Source organism: Perognathus longimembris, chromosome 13 (assembly GCF_023159225.1).
Source record: "Perognathus longimembris pacificus isolate PPM17 chromosome 13, ASM2315922v1, whole genome shotgun sequence".
NCBI classification, from domain to species: Eukaryota; Metazoa; Chordata; class Mammalia; order Rodentia; family Heteromyidae; genus Perognathus; species Perognathus longimembris.
In genome coordinates this window covers 62646666-62672091 of record NC_063173.1, presented here as the reverse complement: position 1 = coordinate 62672091, position 25426 = coordinate 62646666, and the positions used below count along the sequence as shown (strand labels likewise).

General features: G+C 67.4%; 1 protein-coding gene across 1 annotated transcript; it reads right to left on the bottom strand.

The window, feature by feature from the left end:
• Positions 1 to 8719: 8719 nt before the first annotated feature.
• On the bottom strand, positions 8720 to 21020 carry Dusp8 (dual specificity phosphatase 8). Its single transcript, XM_048361470.1, is given in 9 exon segments — positions 8720 to 12006; positions 12008 to 12146; positions 12370 to 12493; positions 12687 to 12846; positions 13447 to 13613; positions 17699 to 17837; positions 19483 to 19911; positions 20656 to 20675; positions 20876 to 21020. Coding segments are annotated over 9 exon segments (2241 nt in total). The 3' UTR covers positions 8720 to 11088.
• Positions 21021 to 25426: the final 4406 nt, after the last annotated feature.

Sequence of the window (25426 nt, the reverse complement as noted above, 5' to 3'; positions counted from 1 at the left end):
TCTGACTCGCGGTCCAGTGTCCTCGCGGTAGATACGCTCGCATCACAACCCAGTGCTCGCTCGCTCTGTGTGTGTGTGTGTATCTGTCTCTCCCTGTCTCTGTCTTTCTGTCTCTCGTTTTCTCTCTGGTGCCAGTACTGTGGCTTGAACCCAGGGACCGGAGAGCTGCCCCTGAGCTTTTTCTCTCAAGGCTGGTGCTCCCCGTCACTTGCGCCACAGCTCTACTTTTGTAGCTCTGGGCTGGTTAATTGGAGATTAAAGCCTCTCGGCGTTTTCTGCCCTGGCTGACCTTGACCCTGCACCCTCAGCCCTCAAGCTCCCGAGTAGATAGGTTTACGGGCCTGATCCACCTGCACTGGGGTTACCCTTTCTTTCCTTTTGAAGTGATGTGCTGACGTTGCCAGAGTGCCAAGTTCCTGATGTCCGCGGGGCGCATGTGCTCCCCTCTAGCAAGCACGTTTGTTTTTGTATCTTGCCCGTTAGCAGGCCCTCAGCCTATCAGCGGGGCACTGCTCGGGGGAGCAAATGGAAACAACGCTGAGGGCACCGAAGATGTCGATGCTCTGGGATCCGGAGATGGAAGAACGCATCCTCACCCTTTCCGGTCGCAGGGCTGGTGATACTTTACGACCCACGCAGCCTTGGGAACCAGCAGCCCCATGAGCCGGAGCGTACCGGATGGCAAAGCGCCTTCCTTCTGCCCGCTTCCCGAACCAGGAAGGTTTTGTTTCCCCCAGCTCTCCCTCACTCCAGGCTAGGGAGCCCTGGAGAGCAGGGCCCACCCCACGGCCAGGCACGCATCCCCACGGGATGGTGGGCTAAGGCCTGTAGGATGTGGTCAACCAGATGGCCAGGTTTCCCAGGCGAAAAGTGGCTCTTCTGGTCAAGCCCCGACTCGTAGACACTGGCCAAGCCCCGCCAGGTCTTCCCTTGCCTCTCTCTCTCTCTCCCACAGTTCTGGGCTGAGCCCTCTGCCATTCCCTGAGGTCTGCGAGCTGCCCTCCTGCAGGCCCCCGGCCCACGCTGACGGCCAGTCAGGGGCGCGGTCAGCGGGTGGGCGCACACATCCCGTCCTTGTCCCTGCCGGCCTGATGGGAGGGCTTGGCATGCAGTGAGCCTCGTGACACACACGCTCTTCCCCTGGGGAGGCTGGGAACAATGGCTGCCTCTCACCTCGGGCTGGCTCGTAGGCTTGGGCCTGTCCCAGATGAGGCCAAGGGCACCCACAGCTGCTACCGCCCGCCAGGCAGCGCTCAGGCCCTCCACCCTCACCCCACAGGGGCGGTGTTTGTGTCATCTCCTACAAGCCCCAGGGTCTGATCTGAGGAACAGGCGGTGGAAAGCCTCTGGGGACAGTGGGGGTCTGTGGCCTGCTCCGTCCCCCATCCTCCTGGGCCTTGGCCCCCTAAGCCTTCAGCCAGCACCCCAAATGCCCTCCTGCAGCCCACCCTGCACCTTCATCTCATCCTCACAGTTAAAGCGGTGACTGTCCCACGTGGAGACAAAAGGCTTGCGGGGGGGGGGGGGGGCAGGGGCGGCAGGGACTTCATCCACGCCTGGGTGGTCACCCACAGAGCAGGCTGCTGGCTGCCCTTCCTGTTGGGCATCGGGAGCCCCCAGACTTCCATGTCCCACTGTGGGAAGTGCCAGAAGACCTTGGTGGTGGTGCACTTGGCCGAGCACCCTGCCCCTGGCATGACCAGAGCTCAGGGAGACCCAACACAGTACCACCTGGGATCTTTCCCAAGGCACGACCTTGAGTCAAGCACTGGCTAATCCGTGGACTACAGCCAACTCCCAGCCCCCTCAGCAGCCCCATGCTACACAGAGACCCACCTTACCTGACCAAAGGTCAAAGGTCAAAGGCTGTGTCACCTTAGGGCTGTCAGAAGTAGACACCCGAACCCCAAGCGGGCCCTCATTTCCCCTTCTAGGCCACTCTGCTGGTGACCCTTTCACGTTGGGTCCTCCCAGCCACTTCCTCCTCCAGAACCTTCAGGTGACTCTGACTCGCTCATAAAGCCCCCGCCAGCCAGTTAACAGCCAGCATCTTGGAGATCCCACCTCGGATGAACCAGCAAAATGCTTGGCTGGAGGTGTGGCTCAGGTGGTGAGGTGCCAACTGTGAGCCCCAAATCTGAGGGGAGAGCACGGGGCCCTGAGTTTAAGCCCCGGTACTGATACACAAAAGGGAAAGACAGCTTGAAAGATTCCAGCGCAACCCAAAGCTGAGCATGGCAGGGTGCTGTTGTTACCCCAAGTATAGGGGGGTGTAGTGACTGGGTGCAGTGGCATGGGCCCCATGGCCAGGTAAACGGGGACGCACAGACAGCAGGGCACTGCCCAGGCAGAAAAAGTAAGACCTTGCCTCAAAAACAGCACACAAAGGCACTGGGGACGAGACCCAAGTGTTGGAGCACTGGCCTGCCAAGCATGAGGTCCTGAGTTCAATCTCCAGTACTGCCCGAAGAGAAAAGAGGAAGCCCGGAGCAGGGGCCCACCTGCTTGCTCGTGCTTGGATGACCTTGCCCCATTCTTGTGCTTTCCGTCCGACGGGGACCACCAGGCGACGAGGCCCTCCCCAAATGCTAGGGAGGGGTGGGGGGGACTCCCTAGAGAGTCCGGCTGTGTAGATTTGAGCGGGAGGAGGGGAGAAGCTGAGAATCTGCATTTGAGGACACTCCGGGAAGTGCTGAAGGCCGGCTGGATGAGACCCCCTGGGGCCTCTCCTAACTGACCTCCCCTGGGAGGGGCTTCTCGACGGCACTCCAGGAAGCGCAGGCCGTCCCCTCCTCGGCTGGGCTGGGCTGTGTCCCCACACACCTCGGATTCCTACGATTCATTTATCCAAGTCCGGATTCTCCGGAACCACACCCTGTAGCCGGGCTCGTGGAACTAGTGCCATGGCTGCTGTCGCTAAAGAGGAGGTCCGTCACCCAACGTGACCGGTGCTTAGTAAGAAAGGTGCCAACCACAGCAACGGGTACAGGAGGGACTCGCTCTGCCGGCTCATCAGTCTGATCTTTGACTCCCCGGAATCCTGAGAGAAATGCCAGTTGCTTAAGCCACTCTGTTTGCCACAGCAGCCTCGGGAAGCACACGGTGCCCTAGGACCCGGCTCGCAATGCCGGGCCTGGCTGGGCCCAGGTGACAGAGACAGACAGCAGCTCCAGACACTTAAGGGCGATGGGAGTGGGGTTCCCCTCCCGCCCCCCGCCGCCGGGAGGTCGGGCTGGCCTGGAGGGTGGCCAGGCTGCAGGCCCGGGAAGGAAACGGCTTCAGAGGGGAAGAGCTTCGTGGGGACGGAGCGGGTGGAGGGTGGGTGAGGCTGGCGGGTGGGCGGGGATGGCGGGGGGCCGTGGGTAGAACCGTGCGGGGCCGCGGGTCCAGGTCTGAAGGTGAAGGACGCGGCACCGAGCGGCCGGCTGATGCCAGGGTGTGGCTGATCTTCCTGAGCGTCGGGTCGTTCCGGGGCAGGTGAAGGTCGCGGGCACCGAGGAGGCTTCCGGGGAGGCAGAAGGAAGTGTCGGGCCGAGCTCGTCAGCCTCTGGCCCTCTGGGGAGTCGGCCCCAGCCCTGGCGGGCGGCAGGTGGCGCTGCCCGGCCGCTCCCGGCGCTCGGGGCCGCGGGCAGCCGCGGGTCTGGAGTCAGAGCGGGGACCCCAGACCGAGCGCACCGGCTGGGGGAGGGCAGGACCCTGGGCTTCGGGCTAGGCAGGTGTTTGCCCACCAAGGGCACCTAGCTTGGGAGCCGGCAGGTCCCCACCGCCCCGGCGCCCCACTCCAGCCCCCGCGGTCCCCGCGGATGAAGGGTGCCGGGGGCGGGGGGTGGGGGTGACGCAGCGCTGCCAGCCCGGGGCCGTCCCGTCCAGGCCCAGCCTCCCGGCCCTGGGAGCCGGCTGGCCCTGGGGTTACCAGGCAGGAGCCCCCCAGGCAGGCTGTGAAGGAGCACTGAAGGAGGGCCCGGGCACTCACTGCGGGGATCACCCCGCATCGGGCTGCCGTCTCTGCTCAGCATGGAGCCACGGGCCTGGGTGTGCGTGTCTCTCATCTCCTCACCGCCGGCAAAGGCCTCCCCGGCTCCGCCTCGGCCTCGGGAAGGGGCAGGTGTGCCAGCAGCAGACTAGGAGCAGGACGGGACCCGAATACCCCCCGCCCCCCCTCCACCCGTCCTGCTGCACTAGTATCCACTGGTCAGGGCTGACACGTGAAGAAGGGTCTTAGGAGGCTGCCGTGCCTGTCTGCCCGAAGTGTCTGTCTGCAGGCGCGTCGCTGGGTCTGCATGCTTTTGGGGGGCAGGTAGACAAGATCTTCCCAGTGCCACTTCCGACCTGAGTCGGGAGCAGGTTAGACCATGGAGGTGAGAGGCCCTGGGCTGCAGCCTCACTCGTGCCCAGCTCTAAGCAGGCCAGGTGTCCTCTGGTGCGTGAAGGGCTGTTGGAGGGGTCTCCTGGTTCCAGGTCACTTGTCCGGGGGACGTCAGGAGCGGCTCCTTCTCCACAGAGACCCGAGGGGGGAAGCTAGGGTGGAAGCAGTCCCCGCCCCTTCCGACCCTGGTAGCTGGAAGGTCAGCTGTGAGTCCGAGTTCTGCCACAGCAGGGCAGAGTTCCTGACTTCAGGCCTTTCAGGTGCAAACACCTACTGGCCTGGGGTGGGTTGGGGACCGCGACAGGGCTTCACTTCCTCCTCAGGCAGGCAGTCTCCTCCCCACCCTACTCTGGAACTCCAGCCCCCATCCCGTCCGCACTTCTATTTCAGGCTCCCCTTGGCTATTTATAGTTGTGTCCAACAATTGCGCCAGCCCGAGGCTGGCCTCTGCCACCCATGCCAACCCTGCGGCCGACCCCAGGCTGATGTGCGGTTCGTTGGTGGTGGGAAAGGGGTGAGAGGCATTTTCCCTTTGTGATCCCCGCGCTGGGCTTTACAGGGGAGGCCCGGCCCTAGGGTCTCCAGCGATGCCCCCGCTGCCCGAGTCCAGATAAAGGCCCTAGGGCCTGCCTGCCCCGGCCCCTTCGCACTCTGCAGAGCTCCCTTCCTCTGCCCTTCCCTCCAGGAATCTGCCCTTTCCCAGCCTTCTCTCTCAGGCCTGTCTCTCCCCGAGACCACCTGGAGCAGCACAGCAGAGGCTGAAGGGAGCTAGCCAGATGCTGCCTGGCTTTGGCAAGGACCTGCCCTGGCACCCTTCCTGCTTTGTTGCAGGGAGGAGGCAGTCTCAGAGGAGGAAACCCATTCTTGCTCCTTAGCACCTCAGGACACAGCCCTAGGACCTGGCTCATGTCTCCATCTCCCTCCCTCTTGCCTGGCTAGGGCTGCCCCTCTCCCTTTCCCCCCCTCCACGCCCCACTCCCCCCCCCCCCGCCTTCACAGGGCCCACGGCACTGCGTCTGTCCTCACGGAGCCTGCTTCTCCTTCCAGAATCTCACGACGTGTGGAAACTCCCAGCCTTCATGGGCCAGCGGGGGAACTGGGACTGTGCACCGCCTTCCTGTGATTTTACTGGGGAGTTGGCTCCCCTGAGCCCAGGCTGACCCAGGAAGACAATTCTACTTCCCCAGTGCCCATCCCAGCTCCGCAAGAGAGCCATTGCCTGTGTGCATGGTTCAGACTCTCAAAAGCGTCATGGCTTCCCCTTAATGGTAGGGCCTCCCATTCTCAAGATGAACCAGGTCCTCAACAGAATACCACCCAATACCGCCCGTCCCTTCTATGCTTGAGAGTCCGGGCAGGAGTCATCCACCACGACGGGCCTCTGGTAGCTCTGTGAGTTGTCCTCTGCCGTTTCTACCACTGAGTGGCCCTCTGCGATATCCCTTCTGTATGTATAACCCTAGCTTTTCAAATACAACGTAGCCTTCAGCGGCCACAGCTGCCCTCTTCCACATGCCGTGCCGGGAAGTGGCCTCCTGTGCTCCCCTGCCCCAGCCCCTCTACTTCAGAGCCTTCAAAGCGCCTTGAGGAGCCTGCCCTAGGACCTGCGCTGGAGGGGCCACTGAGAACAACCCCTCCACTCTTCCAAGAGTCCTCCATGGAATGCTCACAGGGCAAGGAACAGCGTTGGAGAGACTGGGGAGCCCAGTCTAGCCTTAGCCATTTAGCCTTCCAGCTTCTAGGCATACCTACCTTAACGGCCTCCAAACAATCCATCTTCCCTTCCATCCACCCAGCCAGCCACCTCTGTCCCTTGTCCTTCCACCCCAAGCCCATTCATTAGGTAGCAAGATGGTGGCCATGCCTGGAACTCAAGATCACTCTTGAGTTAAAAGGATCGCAAATTCCAGGCCAGCCGGGGCTACATAGCAAGTCCCCCTCTCAAAGGAAGCACACAACAACCATTAAGTGCCTTCAGTTTGGGGCCTGGGGGCTAGGGAGACAGTGGATGCTAGGGGTCAAGACTTTGTGGGGTGAGGGGAGGCCTGAGTAGCCACAGTGAAGACGTCTGGAATACCTGGAGGTGCATTCAGTTCTTGCGCAGCCCTAGGCAAGATTGACCTCCGGGAGCCTGGTTGAGCTGGTGACACCTCCTTGGCTCTCCTGTGGAGTCCGACCCTGCACCCAGGGTCCTGAGGCCCTAGAGCCGCAGCTAATCCTCCCAGGAGAGACCCGAGTGCACTCTCTGCAGCTAGAGGAGCAGCTGACCCCCCCCCAGGAGAGGCCCTGGTCCTCCCCCTGCAGCTGCAGTGCTCCTATGCCTCGCTGGGGGGTAGGGGGAGCAGCTGATCCTCCCAGGAGAGGCCCTGGTCCACCTCCTGCAGCTGATCCCCTCAGGAGAGGCCCTGGTCCACTTCTTGCAGCTGGGGGGCGGGGAAGCGGCTGATCCCCCAGGAGAGGCCCTGGTCCTTCCCCTGCAGCTACAGTGCTCCTGTGCCTCTCTGGGGGGCAGGGGGAGCATCCCCCAGGAGAGGCCCTGGTCCACCTCCTGCAGCTGGGGGGAGGAGCTGACCCCCCAGGAGAGGCCCTGGTCCACCTCCTGCAGCTGGGGGGAGCAGCTGACCCCCCAGGAGAGGCCCTGGTCCACCTCCTGCAGCTGGGGGGAGCAGCTGACCCCCCCCCCCAGAGGCCCTGGCCCACCTCCTGCAGCTGCAGTGCTCCTGTGCCTCGCTGGGGGGCGGAGCAGCCAGTGTACTTCAGACAAGCACGCTTCTCCAGTCCTTGGTTTTATTGACTCCTAGGGGCTGCCAGGGTTATAAATAGATGTTCTTGAGCTAAAAATAGCCATGCTAGAGGCAGACTGTGCTTCTAGCTTTCCTCCTTTCTGAGGACGCTTGGGGATGCAGGATTCAGGAGCCCTACCTTCTCCCCCCAGAGGGCCAGCCTCACCCTTCCTGTCCTGGAACACACACTCACGCTTGGACTCACGTGAGGGTGGCTAGCATCTGGGTTTGAACTTCCATCACCCGGGAGAGGGGAAGGGTGCTGGGATGGGGACCTGGAGGACACTGGGGGGGGGGGGTTGTGCTCAGGGCAGCTGGGGTGGGGACCTGGAGGACACTGGCGGGGGGGCTGTGCTCAGGGCCCAGGGCAGCTGGGATGGGGACCTGGAGGACCCTGGGGGGGGGGGCTGTGCTCAGGGCAGCAGGGATGGGGACCTGGGGGACACTGGGGGGGGGAGCTGTGCTCAGGGCCCAGGGCAGCTGGGATGGGGACCTGGGGGACACTGGGGGGTTGGGGGACTGTGCTCAGGGCCCAGGGCAGCAGGGATGGGGACCTGGGGGACACTGGGGGGTTGGGGGACTGTGCTCAGGGCCCAGGGCAGCAGGGATGGGGACCTGGGGGACACTGGGGGGTTGGGGGGCTGTGCTCAGGGCCCAGGGCAGCTGGGATGGCCTCTGGAAATGTCCACGGGGCACCTGCAGCTGTGGCTAGCACACAGGGTGCTCAGCATGGGGGAGCCATTCTAGAGCTGTTTGGGGTGATCTGTCTGTCCTGTTGGGACGCCCACAGGTTCTCATGGGCACATGGTATGTGGCAGGGGGGTGGATGAGCTGGGCTGGGGCAAAGCTCAGGGCTGCCGCGGGCCAGTGGCTGGGAGACGGGAGTCGCGCGGCAGGTTCCCGCCAGATACCCCGGTTTGCTCTTGATCCTGTGCTGCGTGCACGCATCACCCTGCAGGCGTGTTTCTGTGGGAAGCCATGGCCGGCCTGTGTGCCCGCACCCCACGCTCTGGACAGGCATCCAGCCTCCATTCGGCCATGCGGCCCGCTGTGCCCAGGGGCGGGGGGAGCTGGGGAATGAGTTGGCCTCTGTTGTTGTTGTTTGCTGGTCTTGGGGCTTGAACTCGGGGCCTGGGTGCTGTCCCCGATCTTCTTCTGCTCAAGGGAAGCACTCTACCATTTCTGGCTTTTTTGAGTCGTTTCTATTGAAGAGTCTCAAGGACCTTCCTGCCAGGGCTGGCTTTGAACCCCGCTCCTCAGATGTCAGTTGCCTGAGTAGCTGGGATCACGGGCGTGAGCCACCGGTGCCCAGCTTCAAGCCGAGTTTTTTAAGTTAGAGTTTTGTCGTGTCAGACTTACGCTAGCAGGTCGGGTGTTTGTTTTTTAAGTTACATTCCCTCCCATGGATGTACTCCACGCTCCGGCATCTTCTCTGTGCCCACCTGGGACAAGCCTCGGGCTCCGCCCCTCGCCCTCTGCTGACGTGGCGAGTAGGTGTTGCAGAGCCAACCAACCACCCGGCTCCTGGCTTTGGGGGCCTCTGTGCGGCCCACCGCCCTGTCACAAGAAAGAGGCAGCGGAGACCTGGGGAAAACATCTGTCTGAGGATTTATTACAACACGTTGTTTCCAAATACAAAAGGAGGGAACAGGAAAGTGCAGCTGGGCTCACGGGGGGCAGGGCTCTGAGGGGGGCGGGTGGGCCGGCACCCCGGTCCTCAGGGACCAGGAGCCCGGGGCAGGGGACCAGCCACTTCTCCTCCGCTGGACTTTCCAGCAATAACAGGAGGGGCCAGGTCCATTCTGGGCAACCCCCACGCCAGGCAGTGGCCCGGCGGAGGGGGGGAGGGGAGGAGGGGCTGGAAAGGCTTGGGGAGGGCTTGCCCGGCCCTCCCCCCGATTAGGAGAGTGGGCGGAAAGCCACCAGGGAGATGGTGTGCCTCACCCCCCCCCCCCCGGCACACAGGAGGTGGTGGCAGCTGAGACTGGACGTCCTCTCCCGTCTTGGCTGTTCATTTTGGGGTGACCGGTGTGGAAAGGGCAGAGACAGGTTGAGGCTGCAGAGCCCACTGTGCTCAGGACAGCAGTCAGCCTCCACCAGGAAGGGGAGGGGCCGCAGGACCCGCCCCAGAGATTTGGGGCCCAACCAGTGGTCCCCGGGCACTGTCTCCTGGACAGCAGAGGGGTGAAGGGTGAGGAGGGGGGAAGCCAGTGCGTCCTCCACACCCCAGGTCACCTCAGAAACCCAACGTAGAGACAGGAGGCAAGTTTACATAATTAATAATAATAATAATAATTAACCCATAATAATAAATACTTAAACCTCTAATCCATAGATTGCAAATACAACAATGATAGCTTATTTTCTCAAAGAACAGGGGGTAGGACGAAGAGAGTGGGAACGGGACTTTGCTTAAGAAGGGGTGACGGGAACACAAGGCTGTGGGTCAAAAGAAGAACAAATCAAAGGACACAGTGGGAAGGCAGTGGGGTGCAGGGCGGCCCCACCCCAGCCCGGCTTATGGACCCAGTCCCGCCACGGCACCCCAGCTTCTTCCCAACGTGACGGCCCCATCCCTAGACTCTAAGACATCTGAGGAGCAGGGACCTCCACCCCAGCCCACAAAGCCCTGGGTCCCAAGCCACGCAGGCTCCGGGACCCTTCTCGCCCGGAAAGCACGGTGGCTCGGGCTTCTCTCCCGCCTGCACTCCCAGGTTGGTCCTCCGGGGCCAGCAATGCCACGTGGACTAGGGGCTGGCAGATCCCCGTGAAGATCTGGGCGTTCGCTCCGGGAAAGGGCACACAGAGGGGCCCGTGAAGAGCAGGCAGACGAAGGGGCGTTCTAGCACACGCAGGCTTCCACAGTCCTCCTCTGCTAACCGGGCTCTCCTCAGCCAGGCAGGCTTGCCCAGGGAGACCCCAACCTCCTGACGTGCCCCTGGACTCCAAGTCCTGCCTGGGCCTGGCACTGGTTGGGGCAGAGCCTAGGCCAGGCCCTGGCTCCATGCCCCCCCGCCCCCCGTTCCTGGGCCTGGGGAGCTGGCACGAGCTGGCCTTGCTCTGCCTGCCTGGCGCTCTGGCCGAGCAAGCTTTCCCTGTGCTTCATGCGGGCAGGGGGCTGCGGGGGACGCCTGCCAAGGAACGAGAAGAAGGACGCGGCCTCCTCCGAACGGCCCCCCCGGGGCCCTTCTGAGGGACTGGACCCTGCTTCGGGCAGGAGCAAGGGGCCTTTCCACCCATCCTGTCCTGCGGTCCATGCCACCTGACTCTCAGGAGCCCCCTTCACTACATTCCCTGGCCCCATGGGGCCACTGTGCGTCAACATCTGCCAGGGCACAGCTCTGGGGTAGAGGACAGCAAGGGCGCCCCCCCCCCCCCCAGGCTGGGCCCCTGAGCTCAGGGGAGGGGCGGCAGTGGGGACTCAGGCAGCTCGGCAGGGCCACCTTACCCCTCCCTATGGCTTTGGTGCAGAGCCAGAGACAGGCGAGAAGGAAGCGGGAGAAGACGAGGGGGGACGGAGAGGAAGGGAGGTTCTGCGGCTCAGTTGTGGCAAAGGTTTTCTTTCTCTCGGTTTCAATTCCCCTTCCCCCCTTTATCTTACGTGAAAAGTGCAGGAAAGCTGGGTAGCTCTTCACAAGGTCAGTCACGCTCCCCGGGGGGCGGGGAGGGAGGAAGCAAGCAGGGGCCCGGGTCCGGCACCCCAGCTCGGGACGGAGGGTGGCCTCCTATTGCTTAGACACGTGTAGTTCAGCTTAAATACCAGACAGTAAAAATAGAGCTGGAGGACTGCCCCGCACAGCCGTCAGATCACAGCCAGGATGAACAGCTTAAATAAATTTAAAAAATCGCAGTGTGGACTTCTCCGCGGAAACTCCGGTGACGCCGTTTACCTCTTGGCGTGGCGTGGCGTGGCGTGGCGCCCACGGTGGCCCGGCGCGGTCACGACACCTCGATGACCTCCACGCTGCCCGAGAAGCTGGCCTGCTTGCCCAGGGCGGCCAGCTCCTCGCCGCGCGCGCGGCCCTCGGCCATGCCTTCCTCGAACTCCATCTGGCAGCTGCGGCGCTTGAACGGCGCCTCGGGGCCCGGCTCCTCGGCCCAGCCGGTCCGCACGTCCCGGGGCTCGGCCCGCCCCTCCCGCCGCCGCGGGTCGCCCCCGCCTCCGCCTCCGCTCCCGGGCCCGGGCCCCGGCGCGCCCGCCCGGCCGAAGGCCGAGAACCGGGCGCCCCCGACGCCCTGCGCGCCCTCGGGGCTGAAGCACCAGGGCCCGTCGGGGGACGGCGTGCCCGGGGAGTCCAGGGGCGGCGCCCAGGCCCCGGGGCCGGACGGCTGGCCGGGGCCCGGCAGCCCGGGCGCCGACAGGGCCGAGAGGCCGTGGCGCGGCGTCTGCCGGGCCGCGTCCCCGAAGTTCAGGCCGTGCGCCCCGGCGGGGGAGCGCGCGGGAGAGCCGGCCGGGGGCCGCGGACGCCGGCGGGGCCGGGGCCGGGTCTCCGGGGCGCCGTCCGGGCTGGGGCTTGGGCTGTCCGCCGGGCTCGGGGAGGGCAGGCCCGCCGCGCCCCCCGACGGGCTGTCCAACTTGCAGAGCTTCGGGGCCTCGCCGGGGTCGGGCGGCCCCGGGCAGTCGGGCTGGCCGCGCGGGGCGTAGGCCGACTTGATGTCCAGGGAGAAGGAGCGCTTGAGGCGGTTGGTGTCCTGCAGGCGGTCGGCGGAGAGGTGCAGGCCGCGCAGACCCTGCTGCAGCGCGCTGGTGGCCGGGGGGCCCGCGGCCGCCTCCCCGCCGCCCTCCTGGGCCGCCCCGGCCGCGGCGCTCCCGGTGGCGGCTCTCTCTGAGGTAGATGGGGGCGGCCGGGGCGGGGGGGACCCCGGCAGCGGGGCCCGGGAGGGGCTCGGGGTCCCCCTGCAGGACCGCCAGCAGCTTCAGGCTCCGCTCGTACTCCAGCAGCTGACCCAGGAAGTTGAAGTTGGGGGAAATGGAGGGGCGCCGGTCCTTCACAAACCTGGGCAGGAGAGGTGCGGCCGTCGGTCAGCCCGCTCGGCCACCCTCCAGCACGCACGCGTGCGCGCGCACACGCACACACACACACACACACACACACACGCAGAGCCCCGCCTGGGGCCGCGCCCAGGGGACCCTCCTCCCCGCCAGGGTGCCAGGCTGGGGCCTTCTGGCGCAGGTGGGTCGGGGGAGGGAGGGAGGAGGCCCAGGGTTTCGGAGGGTACCTGTAGGCGTCATCTGAGGACATGCCCATGGTCTTCATGATGTAGGCGATGGCGATGGTGGCAGAGCGGGAGATGCCAGCCAGACAGTGGACGATGACTTGGCAGCTGGACAGCTTGGCTTTATCTGCGGGCCACCAGGGCGCAGGGTGAGGGCTGAGACTACGCCGTCCCCCCCCCCCGCCCGCCCGCACCCCAGGAAGAAGCCCCGCCCTCGCTCCTGCCAGCACTCCCTGCTACTTCTCGGGGCTCCGCCGGCGCCTGAGCAAGGCAAGGCCCGGGTGCCCTCTGGGCCTCAGGCCCGCCCCCCTCGTCCTCACCGATGAACTCGATGGACTTGTCCAGCCAGGGCAGCAGCTTTTCACAGTAGTTGTCGTTGATGGGAATGCGCATGAAGCGGCTCTCGCAGATGAAGTCCGGCTTGGGGCAGGAGTTGCTGGCATTGAGGACATAGCTTATTCCATTCTGGGTCATCAGATCCTGGAGGGATGGGAGGACAGGTTGGGAGTGGGTGGCAGGAAAGGAAGGGAGAATGGGGGTTTCCGTTCTGCAGCCTGAAGAGGCTCAGAATCTTGGGGTGCTCTGGAGTCTATGAGGGGGGATGGACTGAGGCCAGCAGCCCCCTCCCCTCCTAGCCTCGGAACCCAGGACGGAGCCGTGGGCTGGCCTTCTCTGCACCCGTAGCCCGGGGTGGCCTCCCTGGGCGGTGGTTTTCCCTCGTCACCATTTTTAAGACCCAGGATTCTTTCCTAGCTGGCCAGGGGCCTAGTGACAGCAGCAGTTTGGCATGCAGGCCCAGCCTACTGCGGAAGGCGCCGGAAGCCTGCTGCTCTATGCGTCCTCCTGGCCCCTCCCCCAAGTCCGGCGTGCAGGCTGGCCTACTGTGGAAGGCCCCGGAAGCCTGCTGTTCTACCAGCCCACCTGGGCCTCTCCTCCAAGTCTGGCTGCGGTCCTGCTGGAGGGGGCTCCTGGATCTTCCTGTGCTCCCCCCTCCCCCCTCAGAAGCCAGGTCCTGAGCCCGTGCCCTTGTGTTTCCCGGGAATCCGCTGTGCCCCCCGCCCCGGCCCCTCAGGCACGCACCTTGTTCAGCACATCTTTCTGAGAGCCCAGGTAGAGGTGAGGCAGGATTCGGGTCAAGCCCACACTGGGGACGGGCAGGCAGGGCTGGGAGAGGCTCATGGAGGGCAGAGCGGCAGGCTTGCCTTCACAGAGGCTGGGGAAGCAGGAGGAGAAGGTGGCGAAGCCCCCTGTGGGAGAGGCAGCGGCAGGTCACCCAGCTGGCCGGCTGAGGGAGGAGAGAGGCCGGGCACCCAGCTCCACCGTGGCTCAGCTGCGCCCTGCTGACCCTGAGCCCGGCGGGCAGCGAGCCTCCGGCAGGGCACCTGGACTGCTCTTGGCGGGCCATGGCACACCAGGGGCACGTGCCGTTGCCCGTTCTAGCCTGTGCCTATGCCCACGTTCTTCCTCCCGTGGATGAGGGGCGGGTCTGGGGGACGCTGCGGTGATGCCCATAAACGCGGGGTCGAGGTGGCCAGCGGACACGGCCCACGAAGCTCCAGGGGAGGCAGACTCAGACCTCAGCCGGGCCTCCTGCGGGGCCGGGGGCCCCCAGCACAGGGCGGACGCCCCTCTCCGGCCCCCGCGCTCTCTGGCCTTGGGCCAGGAAGGATTTCTGCACCCCCCCCCGTGCTGACGCAATGGCTCCCTGCCCTGGGTTGGCAGGGCGTCCCAGGCTTGGTGTCCAGTGCCAGGCCTGGGAGGGCAGGACGTCTGGGGGGCCCTCCCCTCCCCCAGGCCTGACATCACCCACTGGAATTGGCATGGCCCATTGGCATGGGTATTTGTGGTCCAGTCATGGCTCCGTTCCGGCCAGCAAGAGATGACAGAATGGGAAGGACACCGAGCACGGAGGCCGCACGCCGGCTCCACCGGGCAGACATGTGCTGTCACCCCCGCACACCCAAGCCCTGAGCCCCGTCACCCCCCACACCCAAGCCATGAGCCCCGTCACCCCCCACACCCAAGCCCTGAGCCCCGTCACCCCCCCCACCCAAGCCCTGAGCCCCGTCACCCCCCCACCCAAGCCCTGAGCCCCGTCACCCCCCCACCCAAGCCCTGAGCCCCGTCATCCCCCCGCACACCCAAGCCCTGAGCCCCGTCACCCCCCCACCCAAGCCCTGAGCCCCGTCACCCCCCCACCCAAGCCCTGAGCCCCGTCACCCCCCCACCCAAACCCTGAGCCCCGTCACCCCCCCACCCAAGCCCTGAGCCCCGTCACCCCCCCACACCCAAGCCCTGAGCCCGGTCACCCCCCCACCCAAGCCCTGAGCCCCGTCACCCCCCCACCCAAACCCTGAGCCCCGTCATCCCCCCCCGCACACCCAAGCCCTGAGCCCCGTCACCCCCCCACCAAAGCCCTGAGGCCCGTCACCCCCCCACCCAAGCCCTGAGCCCCGTCACCCCCCCACCCAAGCCCTGAGCCCCGTCGCCCCCCACACACCCAAGCCCTGAGCCCAGTCACCCCCCCACACCCAAGCCCTGAGCCCCGTCACCCCCCCCACACCCAAGCCCTGAGCCCCGTCACCCCCCCACCCAAGCCCTGAGCCCCGTCATCCCCCCCGCACACCCAAGCCCTGAGCCCCGTCACCCCCCACACCCAAACCCTGAGCCCCGTCACCCCCCCCCACCCAAGCCCTGAGCCCCGTCATCCCCCCCGCACACCCAAGCCCTGAGCCCCGTCACCCCCCACACCCAAACCCTGAGCCCCGTCACCCCCCCCACCCAAGCCCTGAGCCCAGTCACCCCCCGCACACCCAAGCCCTGAGCCCCGTCATCCCCCCCGCACACCCAAGCCCTGAGCCCCGTCATCCCCCCCGCACACCCAAGCCCTGAGCCCTGTCACCCCCCCACCCAAGCCCTGAGGCCCGTCACCCCCCCACCCAAACCCTGAGCCCTGTCATCCCCCCACCCAAGCCCTGAGCCCCGTCACCCCCCCACCCAAGCCCTGAGGCCCGTCACCCCCCCACCCAAACCCTGAGCCCTGTCATCCCCCCACCCAAGCCCTGAGGCCCGTCACCCCCCCCCACCCAAGCCCAGAGCCCCGTCACCCCACCCCGCACACCCAAGCCCTGAGCCCCGTCACCCCCCCACCCAAGCCCTGAGCCCCATCACCCCCCCACCCAAACCCTGAGCCCCATCATCCCCCCCCCCGCACACCCAAGCCCTGAGCCCCGTCACCCCCCCACCCAAGCCCTGAGGCCCGTCACCCCCCCCCACACCCAAGCCCTGAGCCCCATCACCCCCCGCACACCCAAGCCCTGAGCCCCGTCACCCCCCCACCCAAGCCCTGAGCCCCGTCACCCCCCCCCACCCAAGCCCTGAGCCCCGTCACCCCCCCACACCCAAGCCCTGAGCCCCGTCACCCCCCCACACCCAAGCCCTGAGCCCTGTCACCCCCCCCACCCAAGCCCTGAGCCCCGTCACCCCCCCCCACCCAAACCCTGCGCCCAGGCTGGTGAAGGAGCCCTTCTAAGAGCTGAGAAGACCGGTTCCAGTCCGTGTGTGTGTGTGTGTGTGTGTGTGTGTGTGTGTGTGTGCATGTCCAGTCCAGTATGTCTGTGTCATAGGCCGGGCACATCCCCAGCTGCCACACTGCACGGTTGGGAGGCACAGAGAGGGCAATGGACACGGAAACGGGAGAAGGAACCAGGCCCTAGCTGGCCCAGCTGGGGTACTGCTGAGTCTGACCTGAAACTGGGTAGCCCCCAGCCCGCGGTCACCAGCTCCTCGAGGTAAGGAGGTAAGGTGAACTGCTCAGCTATAGGAGGGCTGCCCATACTTCCGGGTGACAAGCCCTCCCCCCTCCCCCCCCCCCCCCCCCCCCCCGCCGACACACAGGTTCTAGACTCAGAGCAGCAGCATGAGACAATGCCAAACTGGAGCTCACCCTGTCTCCCAGGAGTGGGGGTGAAGGCAGGGCCTTGGGCCCTGGCCAGCCCCATGCTCTTTCCTGTCCTGGTCTGTTACAGAAGAGGTGTCAGGGACGTGGATAATTTCTGAGGACACCTTCATGCCCAGCCCAGATCACAGATGGTTGACAGAAACCACCCCTAACTGGTGTACCTGCTGAGTGGGTTCCCATGACCTCAGAGAAAGCTCGGCTGGGGGGGCTGTGGGGTGGGAGAAAATGGGGAAGTTCAGGCTCAACCTGGGAAGAAAAGGGGCCCCGTCCTTGGGAAGCTGCAGGCCGGGCAGGAGAAGCAGGTAAGAGCGGCACCAGTGATGGCAGGTCTCTGTGGCTCCAGGAGAGGAGGCCGAGACCCCTGTGTAACCTGCCCGGGGGGGGGGCAGCACCCTCTCCCACAGCCCCCCATCGTGGGGGCCACCCACACCTGGCATTCTGCTGAGGAAAGGCCACCTGTGGCCTGGCTATGAGATCCTGGAAACCCCCCCTCCAGAATGGGCTTCCTTCTCCCCTACTCCAAGTCTTCCTTCTTCCTCACAGGTGGAGGCGGGGACAGCTCAGAGCAGGGGCCGTGCCCGCCCCATGGGCAAGGCTGTCCCGGGCAATCCGCTGGACGGAGGGGGACGCCGCCTTCGGGGCTGCACACCGCCTGCCCGCCTGCCACGGCCTGTGGTTGGCAGAGGCTGGGCGGCAGGAGCGTGCACAGATGCCCTTCCCGGGGCCAGGATGGCAGGCTTGCCTGGAGCACGCAGCCGCCTCGGGTGCCCCACCCCGGGGCCGCCCCCCCAGAAGCCGGGTCTCCGGAAGGCCGCGCGGCCGCTGCCTGTGGGCGGGGCGTGCTCACGTGGTGAGTGTGCGGCGTGAGTCAGTGTGAGTGTGTGGCTGAGAGGAGGCTTTCCGGCCTCCCCTCCGAGGCCGGCTGGGGAGGCCGCTCGTGGAGCACAGGTGTCCCCGGAGGGCCCTGGGTGGCCCCTCAGGAAGAAGTCAGGATCTGACAGGCTGTTGCTAGCTGAAGCCTTCTGGGGACCCCGCAGTTTGGGGCTCCTGGGCAGTGGACTCGGCCGCTGCACCCTTATGGAGGCTGCGGTAGAGGCGCAGGGGCTCTCCCGGCACGGCGGCGCGGCTGCCTGAGTCTCTCGCTCCCTCTCTGCCACGAGCCGGCTGTGGGAGCCCCCTCCTGCCCACCCCTTCACCCGCTGGGGGTGGGCGTGGGCCCATACCGCTGAGCTCTGGGGTGGGCAGGCAGCTGGGGGCACCAAGGCCCCCCACACCGCCCCAGCCGAGGCCAGCCTCCCGAGGCCCCCGCCCTGAGCGAGCAGACAGAGGAGAGAGGGCACCGCGGCGGCCCGGCGGGGCCCCGGAGCTCACCTGTGAGGATGGCCACGCTGTCGAAGCAGCCGTCCAGCTTGCTGAGCAGGATGGACAGGAAGCTGTCTGCCGCCAGCACGCTGGCGTCCCGGGTGCTCTGGTCGTAGACCACCACGTCCTGAGGCTCGGCGCTCTCCACCTGAAGGCCGGTGGGGGGGGGGGGGAACCGAGCTCAGAGCCCCGGAGGCACGGGGGGGGGGCCGAGCTCAGAGCCCCGGAGGCACGGGGGGGGGGGGCGAGCTCAGAGCCCCGGAGGCACGGGGGGGGGGCCGAGCTCAGAGCCCCGGAGGCACGGGGGGGGGGGGGCGAGCTCAGAGCCCCGGAGGCACGGGGGGGGGGCCGAGCTCAGAGCCCCGGAGGCACGGGGGGGGGGGGGCCGAGCTCAGAGCCCCGGAGGCACCTGCCACGGCCCGCCTGCCGCCTCGGGCCCATGGGAGGGCGGGAGGGAGGAGCCGCCGTCCCCCAGCCGGCCGGGAGGGAGCGCAGGTGCCCTGACACATGCCCTGCACATTCCACCTGCCCAGGTGCGCTGGTATGCTCACCTGAGCAGGTACGACCAAAACAACCCACTCGGGCAGACGGGGGCCAGGAGGGGGGCAGGTGTTCTAGGCACTCACGCCCCCCCCCCCACGTGCACGCACACGGATGAGAGCCGTGTCCACTGTGACGGGCCTGTTGGTCACGAGGACCCTGGGTGCCCCCCCACCCCACCCCCGCCACACTGCCTTTGTTTGGGTCTGGGCTCCGTGGAGCTGACTGCTGAGCCAGCTTGCCCGTCCTCTCTCTGCTCCCCCCAACCCCTGACAGAGAAACGAAGGCTGCAGGATCCCCCGCAACACACCCTACCCCACACCCCCCTGCCAAGTGAGGACACAGCGGCTGGAAGCTGGGGTTCCCCTTACCCTTCTCCCTCACTGTGCCAGCCTCCGGGCCAGATGTGGAGAGGTTTTTGCTCAGACGGGCTGACGTCCCCGCCCCCAAGCACACTCAGCCTTTAAGCCAGCTGAGCTGCCAACCCTAGGCTGGATGATGTCACCGGCAGCCAATAGGATCACAGCCTGGCCGGAGCCTCCCTGGGGGTGATTAATCACTGGATTCCCCTTCCTTATTGGGCTGGCTCTGTCCTTGGAGTGGGGGATTCCTGACCAGTGGCCGGCCCACCTGGGTCCTCTCCGGCCTCAGCTTGGGTGGCGTGCAGGGCTGTGCCTGAACCCCTCCCCAAACCTCCTGCTACTGATTGGCAGGCTCCTCCTCCCCAACGGGGTTGAGGAAAAGAAGCTCTGACCCAGGGCCCCTGCACAGGTCACAGCCTAGGTCTCTGCACAGGTAACTGGCCCTGGGTCTCCTGCACAGGTAACTGGTCCCAGGTTCCCTGCACAGGTAATGCCCTAGGTCTCTGCACAGGTAACTGGCCCTGGGTCTCTTGCACAGGTAACTGGCCCCAGGTCTCTGTCCAGTAACTAATCCTGGGTGCCATGCACCAGTAACTGGCCCCAGGTCCCTGCACTGGTAACTGACCCCTCAACGGATCCTGCATGTTGTCTTTGCCTCTCCTCACCCTCTCAGTATTCCTCCCTCTGGGCCGGGGTGCGCTACCGTGGCCCCATTCGCGGTGCTCAAGGGACAAAGGGCTGGCTCGGCGGCACGGCACAGAGGGTCCCTCCAGCCTTCCTGGAGGCCTCCCCCAGCCCAGTAGCTCAGCCGCTGGCTCCCCGGAGGACCGGGTGTGCTGGGGAGGCGGCCAGGCCCAGGGGCCGCGTGCACAGGGCGTGTGGGGCGGGTACCTGGCTGCGCACAGCTGGCTGGATGAGCTCTGCGATGCTCACTTTGCCCTGCTGCAGCCGCCGCTTCACCAGCTTGGAGCAGCAGATGTTGACGGAGCTCAGCACGTGCCAGCTGTTGTACTCCACGAAGGAACGGCTGTCGATGACCAGAGGACCCCCGGGCCCGCCGCGCAGCAGGCTAGCCAGCTTCCTGGCGTCCATCACCTTCCGTGGGAGCCGGTCCCCCCGCCATGGTGGGGCAGAGGGCGGCGTGACTCCCGGAGCGAGGAGGGTGCAGCTCCGCGGCGTGGGGGGGTGCCCTAGCGCATGGCACCAGACCTGAGGGAGAGGCGGGTGGTCAGGGGCGCTGCGGGCCCCCCCCCCCGGCCCCACGTGAGGACCTGACACGCACTCCTGGGCCCTCCCTCCAGGGCAAATCGAGGGCGCATCCTAGCAGGCACAGGTGGCCCAGACGGGTGAGATCTGAGGATTTCAGTCTGAAGCCAGCCCAGCCGGGACATCCATGAAGCTCATCTCCGGTTAACCCCCCAAACCCAGAAGGGGAGCTGTGTGTGGTCTCGTGGTCGAGTGCCAGCCCTGAGTGAAAAAGCTAAAGGACAATGCCCAGGCCCTGACTTCCAGCCTCAGAATTTGTGTATGCAAACACACACACACACACACCCAGAGAAAAGACCGGTCCTGTGGAACAGTGCCCAGGAGGGACCCCTCCAGCCTCTGCATGGTCTGGGTTCTGGTCTAGGCACTGTACAGGGCAGCCTCAGGCTGGCCCAAGTCCTTTCTCTGGACCCCGAGGAGCATCTATTCTCGTGCTGCCAGACCTTCTGCCCGGCTGGCCTTCGCATCTTTCCCACCCCAGCCCCTGGTGAGGGTTCAGAGCTTGCCCTCCGCCAGCCCTCTTCCCAGCCAGTTGCTCTGAGACCTGCCCCTCTGCTCTTGGAACAGTGCTGTGCGGCCAGTCCCCAGAACCTCATCTGCAGGGGCGGCTCCCTAAACCCAGAATCTGGACCCTGGCAGAGGAGGGGGGGGGGGCTGGAGCTGCTAGTGGGCTCTCGGAGGTGCCACAGGGGCTTGGGGGGGGGGGCTCCTCAGCGACGACAGCCATGTATCCGTGCTACCAGCCCTTCAGCAGCCCCAAGGGAAGCTGGAGGAGAAGCCCAGTCGGGAGACACCCACCCGATCAATCACGTGGGAAGCTGCAGAGTGCAGGGAAGGGCTCAAGACCCACAGGGAGGGACGGGGAGGGCAGCGGGGCTGAAGGGTGTGAGCAGGGCTCGCGGGCTTGGTACCTGGTCCCCATCCTGCCTGCCAGGGAACCCTGGAGCAGTCACTGGGTCCTATTAACCACAGTCGTATTGTTATTTGCAGCCGAGGGGACTCATTAGCAAGTTAGCACCTCCACCGTTGCCATAGCAACAGCAGAGGTGCCAGGCAACGGGCGGCTGCTCCTGCGGCAGCCGCCACTGCACCGGCTGCTGGGCAGGGCGGGCAGGTGGGCCCTCCTCCACGGCTCCCGCTCCCGCTCTAGCGGCTCGCTTCATCCCCAGGTGGGGCTGAAGTCTCTCCCCGTCCACAGCCCCGGCCTACCTGGCCTGCCTTCCTGGCACCCCCTCGGGCAGGAAGCGGCGGGAGGCTGAGCTCAGGCCTCTGGGGGTACACCCTCCCCCACAGCACCGCAGCCCGGGACCTCGGGCTTAGGGAGGCCTGCCCGCTCTGCTCTCGCCAGGGCACCGTGGGTGGCCCTGGGCTGGGGCTGGGGCACAGAGGTGTCGGGGCAGCATCAAACAGGCCAGCGGGGCTCCAAGAAGCCATGTGGGATCTGAGTGGCGGCGACCCTGAGGTGGGCGGGAGGGAGTCCGCGTGGGGAGGGCCGTCCAGGCGGAGCAAGACGGTCCTGGGCCCTCAGCAAAGGCCTTGGAGCCCAGGAGGTGGCAGTTCTCAAGTCCAAAGTGGGGAAGAGGCCCCGCTCAGGCCGGGCCCCTGGGGAGGTCAGGGCCGCCCCGCTGCCGAGTGTCACCTCGCCACAGCCGCGCGGCTGGGCTGACAGCTGCTCCCTGCGTGTGCAGGCACACGTGGCTCTGCACACTGACAGGCGCTCCCTCCTCCCCAAACTACCGTGCCGGGTGTGCGGCGACTCACGCGCAAGTGTGTCGCACATACGTGCAGCACAGGAGGGCTCCGCAGTGACACGCATAAACTCGTGCGATCACGGGTTCTTACAATCAGCGCGTGGCATGTCCCGAGGTCTGCACGCTCGTACCACGGCCGCCAGCCCACACTGAACGGCCTCCTCCCACACTGAACATCTGTATCCCTGGACACACATGTGGCCAGCAGCAGTCCGAGTCCTGAGTAGCCTTCCCACTGAGCAAGAGCCTGCTTGGCTCCGAGTGACAGGAACCCACTCCCTCCACACACGGCCTTCGCGGTCATCAGCCAGGGAGGACACAGGACTGTGTCCCTCGTCACAGTGCCCCGACCCCTGCTTGTACTCAGGAGGCTCTCGGGAGAGCTGGCAGGGGGGAGCCGAGGCGCCCAGATGCCAGCGCACTGCCACGCGGCAGCTCCTCTGGAGGCCAGGAACGGGACGTGCTGGAGGTGCCTCTGCACGGCAGGGCCCCGGCGCTAGCCCAGGCCGTCCCTTCTCACCTAGACCTCACGCAGGCTGTCCATTCTCACCAGGCTTCCCTGTGCCCTTGCCTCTGGACGAGGGGGTGCGGAACACCATTGGCCTTAGCTGGGCCCATGGTAGGGCCGAGCGGAGCTGACCTAATTGGAGGAGGAAGGGACGGGTTCCCAGGAATGGATGTGGACCAGGCCTGGGTGGAGGGCACTCGTGGGTCCGGGAGAGCAGAGGCCACAGGCCTCCCTCCATCCCCACCAGCCTGGTCTGGGTCCCAAACTGGGTTTGGAGCAGCTCTGTGGAGCTTCTGCGGGACACGGTGCCGCAGCGTGGCACTGGCCAGCCTAGGGCTTCGGCCGGCCCTGCCCCACACAACGCCCTGGCCAGCCCAGGACCCCCCAGGACCCCGCTGCCCCGAGAGGTACAGGCAGAGGTGCTCCTGGCCCATGCCATCCGGGGGCGGGGGAGGTGGGGGGGGGCTGGAGGTTAGCCACCTCTTTTTGTGCTGTAGGCTTGACCTCATTCCCTGCTTTTTCTGAGAGCTGCACATTTAGGCCCCTGCAGACCTGCCCCACTGAGACATGGGTCCAGCTGAAACGTCTAGGCCAGGACATCAGCATCAGCCCAAGAGGAGTCCTGAACAGGCTGACTTGAAGCACCTTTCTGATCTCCCTTCCCGGAGGCAGCCTCTGGGGTCTGGGAATCTCCCCGGCGGCTGAGGGCAGAGGGGGTATTTCAGTTAGGCTCAGAGACCCACACACAGCTTCTGGTCGTGGGGTCTACCTATCTGAGGTGCTCTTTAACCGGGCCGGCGCGTGGGGATGCGTCCTCCGGGTGCGCGGCCGGGCACTGCAGGCTCCGCTCACCCCACCCGCCGCCCGGGGCGCAGGCAGGTCTCGGGGTGTCTCGGGGCAGCGGGAGGGCTGTCCCCGGCGCCGGCACCCCCCCCCCCCGCGGCACGGGGAGCACGGCGGAGGCACTGCCCGCCGGCCTCCGCCCCCTCCTCCGCGGGGCCGCCGCGGCCGTCCGCGCTCCACCGGGGTCCCCGTTCCGCAGACCGGCGCCCCGCCGCAGGAGAGGAAATGGTCCCCGACGGGGTCCGGGGCGCGGGCCGCGGCCCCGGCCCATTCCCGACCCCACCCACCGCGCGGCGGGGTCGGGAGCCGGCGGCGAGCCGAGCCTCCTCCCCGGCCGAGCGGATAGGCCGAGGGGCCCGGCCCCTCCCCCGGCCCCGCGGCGCCCGCACGGACCGGCGCGTGCCGCAGAGGCCGAGCGCGCGCCCCGGGGTGCGGGCCGGGCGGCCGGGCGGGAGCGGCGCCCCCCGGCCCACCCCGCGGGCCGCGGCCGGAGCCCACTCCGCCCCCCGTGGGGGCGCCGCGCGGCCCCGAGGCGGGCGAGGGCGCGTGCGGGCTCCGGCAGGTCCCGGGGCCCCGAGGCCGGCGCCCAGCCCGGCGTCCCCGCGCCCCCCCCCCCCGCCCGGCGCCCCGCTCACCTGGCTGTCGGCCGCCGCAGGGGCGCGCCGGGGACGCGCGCCGGGCTCAAGGCGCCCGCTCGGCCGCGCCGCCCATGGGCCCGCCGGGGGCCCGCGCAGCCGGGGCAGGGGCCGGGGGCGCGCTCGGGCCGGGTCGCCTGCGCCGCCGCCGCCGCCGCCGCCGCCGCCGCCGCGGGGAGCGCTCGCTCGGGCCCGGGAGCGCGCACGGCGGTCGGGCACGCGCGCTCGCGGCGCGCATCCCAGCCCCGCGGCTCGGCGGGCGCGGCCGGCGGCTCCGGCCCGACTCCGGCTCGGCGTCCGGCGTCCGGCGTCCGGGCGGGGCGGGAACCGCGGAGCCGGCTCGGCCACCGCGGGCGCCCGGAGTGACGGGCCGGGGCGGCGGGCGGGGCCGCCGGCGGGGATGAGGTCATGCCCGGCGAAAAAGCCCCTGACGTCACCTGCAGCCAATCAGCGCGCGCGGCTCGGGGCGGGTGACGTCAGCGGCTCGGGGCCCGGGTGCGGATCCCAGGCGCCGGCCGCGACGGCCACCGCCGGCCGCCCGCCGCCCTCCGCCCTCCGCCCTCCGCCCTCCGCCCCCGCCCCCGCCCCCGCCGACACCGGCTCTTAAAGGGGCCCCGCGGCGTCCGACCCGGGGCCCGGCGGCGCTGCCGGCCTCCCCCCCCCCGCCCCGCCGCCCTCCCCGCTGGGAAGCCTCCGCGGGCCCCGGAGCCCTCGCGCCCCCGCGCCGCCGCGCCGCGCCCCGCGCCCGGTCCCTCGGGCGGGTCCCGCGTCCTCCGCGGCCGGCCTGCGCGGGAGCCGGGCGGGCGCCCGCGTCCCCCCCCCCCCCGCCGCCCGCCCGCCGCCGCTGCCTTTGTTCGCGCGGGCTCGGGGCGGGGGGAGCGAGCGCCCCGTGCGCCCCACCTGCCGCGCCCGCCTTTCCCCGGGACCCGCGGGGCTTGCGGAGCTCCCGGGCCGCGCCTCGCGGGAACCCAGGCTGGTGTGCGTGTGTGCACGCGAGTGTGCAAGGACTCACAGCGCGACCCCCCGAGGGAGGCTCCGGCCCCAGCCCCCCATGACGCGCAGCCCTGGCGCTTCCGTGCCGGGCCAGCCCCGGAGCGCAGCGCCGCCCGTGCCGCCCATGCCGCCCGGCCGCGGCCCCGGCCCCGGCCCCGGCCCCGGCCCCGGCCCCGGCCCCCGGCCCCCGGCCCCCGGCCCCCGGCCCCCGGCCCCGGCCCCGGCCCGTGCGGGCTGCGGAGCGGGGGGAACGCGGCTGCCACACCGCGCCCCAGCCCAGGGGCCCCGTCCGCAGGGCCCGGAGCAGGGCGAAGCGAGGGCCGCGAGCTAAGGCCCTAGGGGCCCTGGGACAGGGGACTCGAGAGGCCCCCGAGGGCAGGGGCATCGCCGGCACGCAGCCCGGGAAGGAGACGGAAGCCCTGCCCGGGAGCCGGTGGAGGGAAACAGGTTGAGGCTGCGCCCGCACGCGCACCCCCGCACTTGGCTCCCCCTCGGCGGGCCGCAGGGGGCATGCATCCCAGGACCTGACACCGACCCGCCTGGAGCCCCACCCCCAGCCCCTTTTCTTCATATTTTATTATGTTTAATTTTCTTTTTTCTGTATTGGCACTGGAGCTTGAATTCGGAGCCTGGGCATTGTCCCCGAAACTTACTGCTGAAGGCTAGCACACTGCCACTCCAGTACAGCCCGTCTAGCTTTTTGGCGGCTGTGTAGAGATAAGTATCTTCGGACTTTTCTGCCTGGGCTGGCTTTGAACCAGGATCCTTCAATCTCAGCCTATCGAAAAGCTAGGATTATAGGCATGAACCCCCGGTGCCCAGCTTATATTTTATTTTAT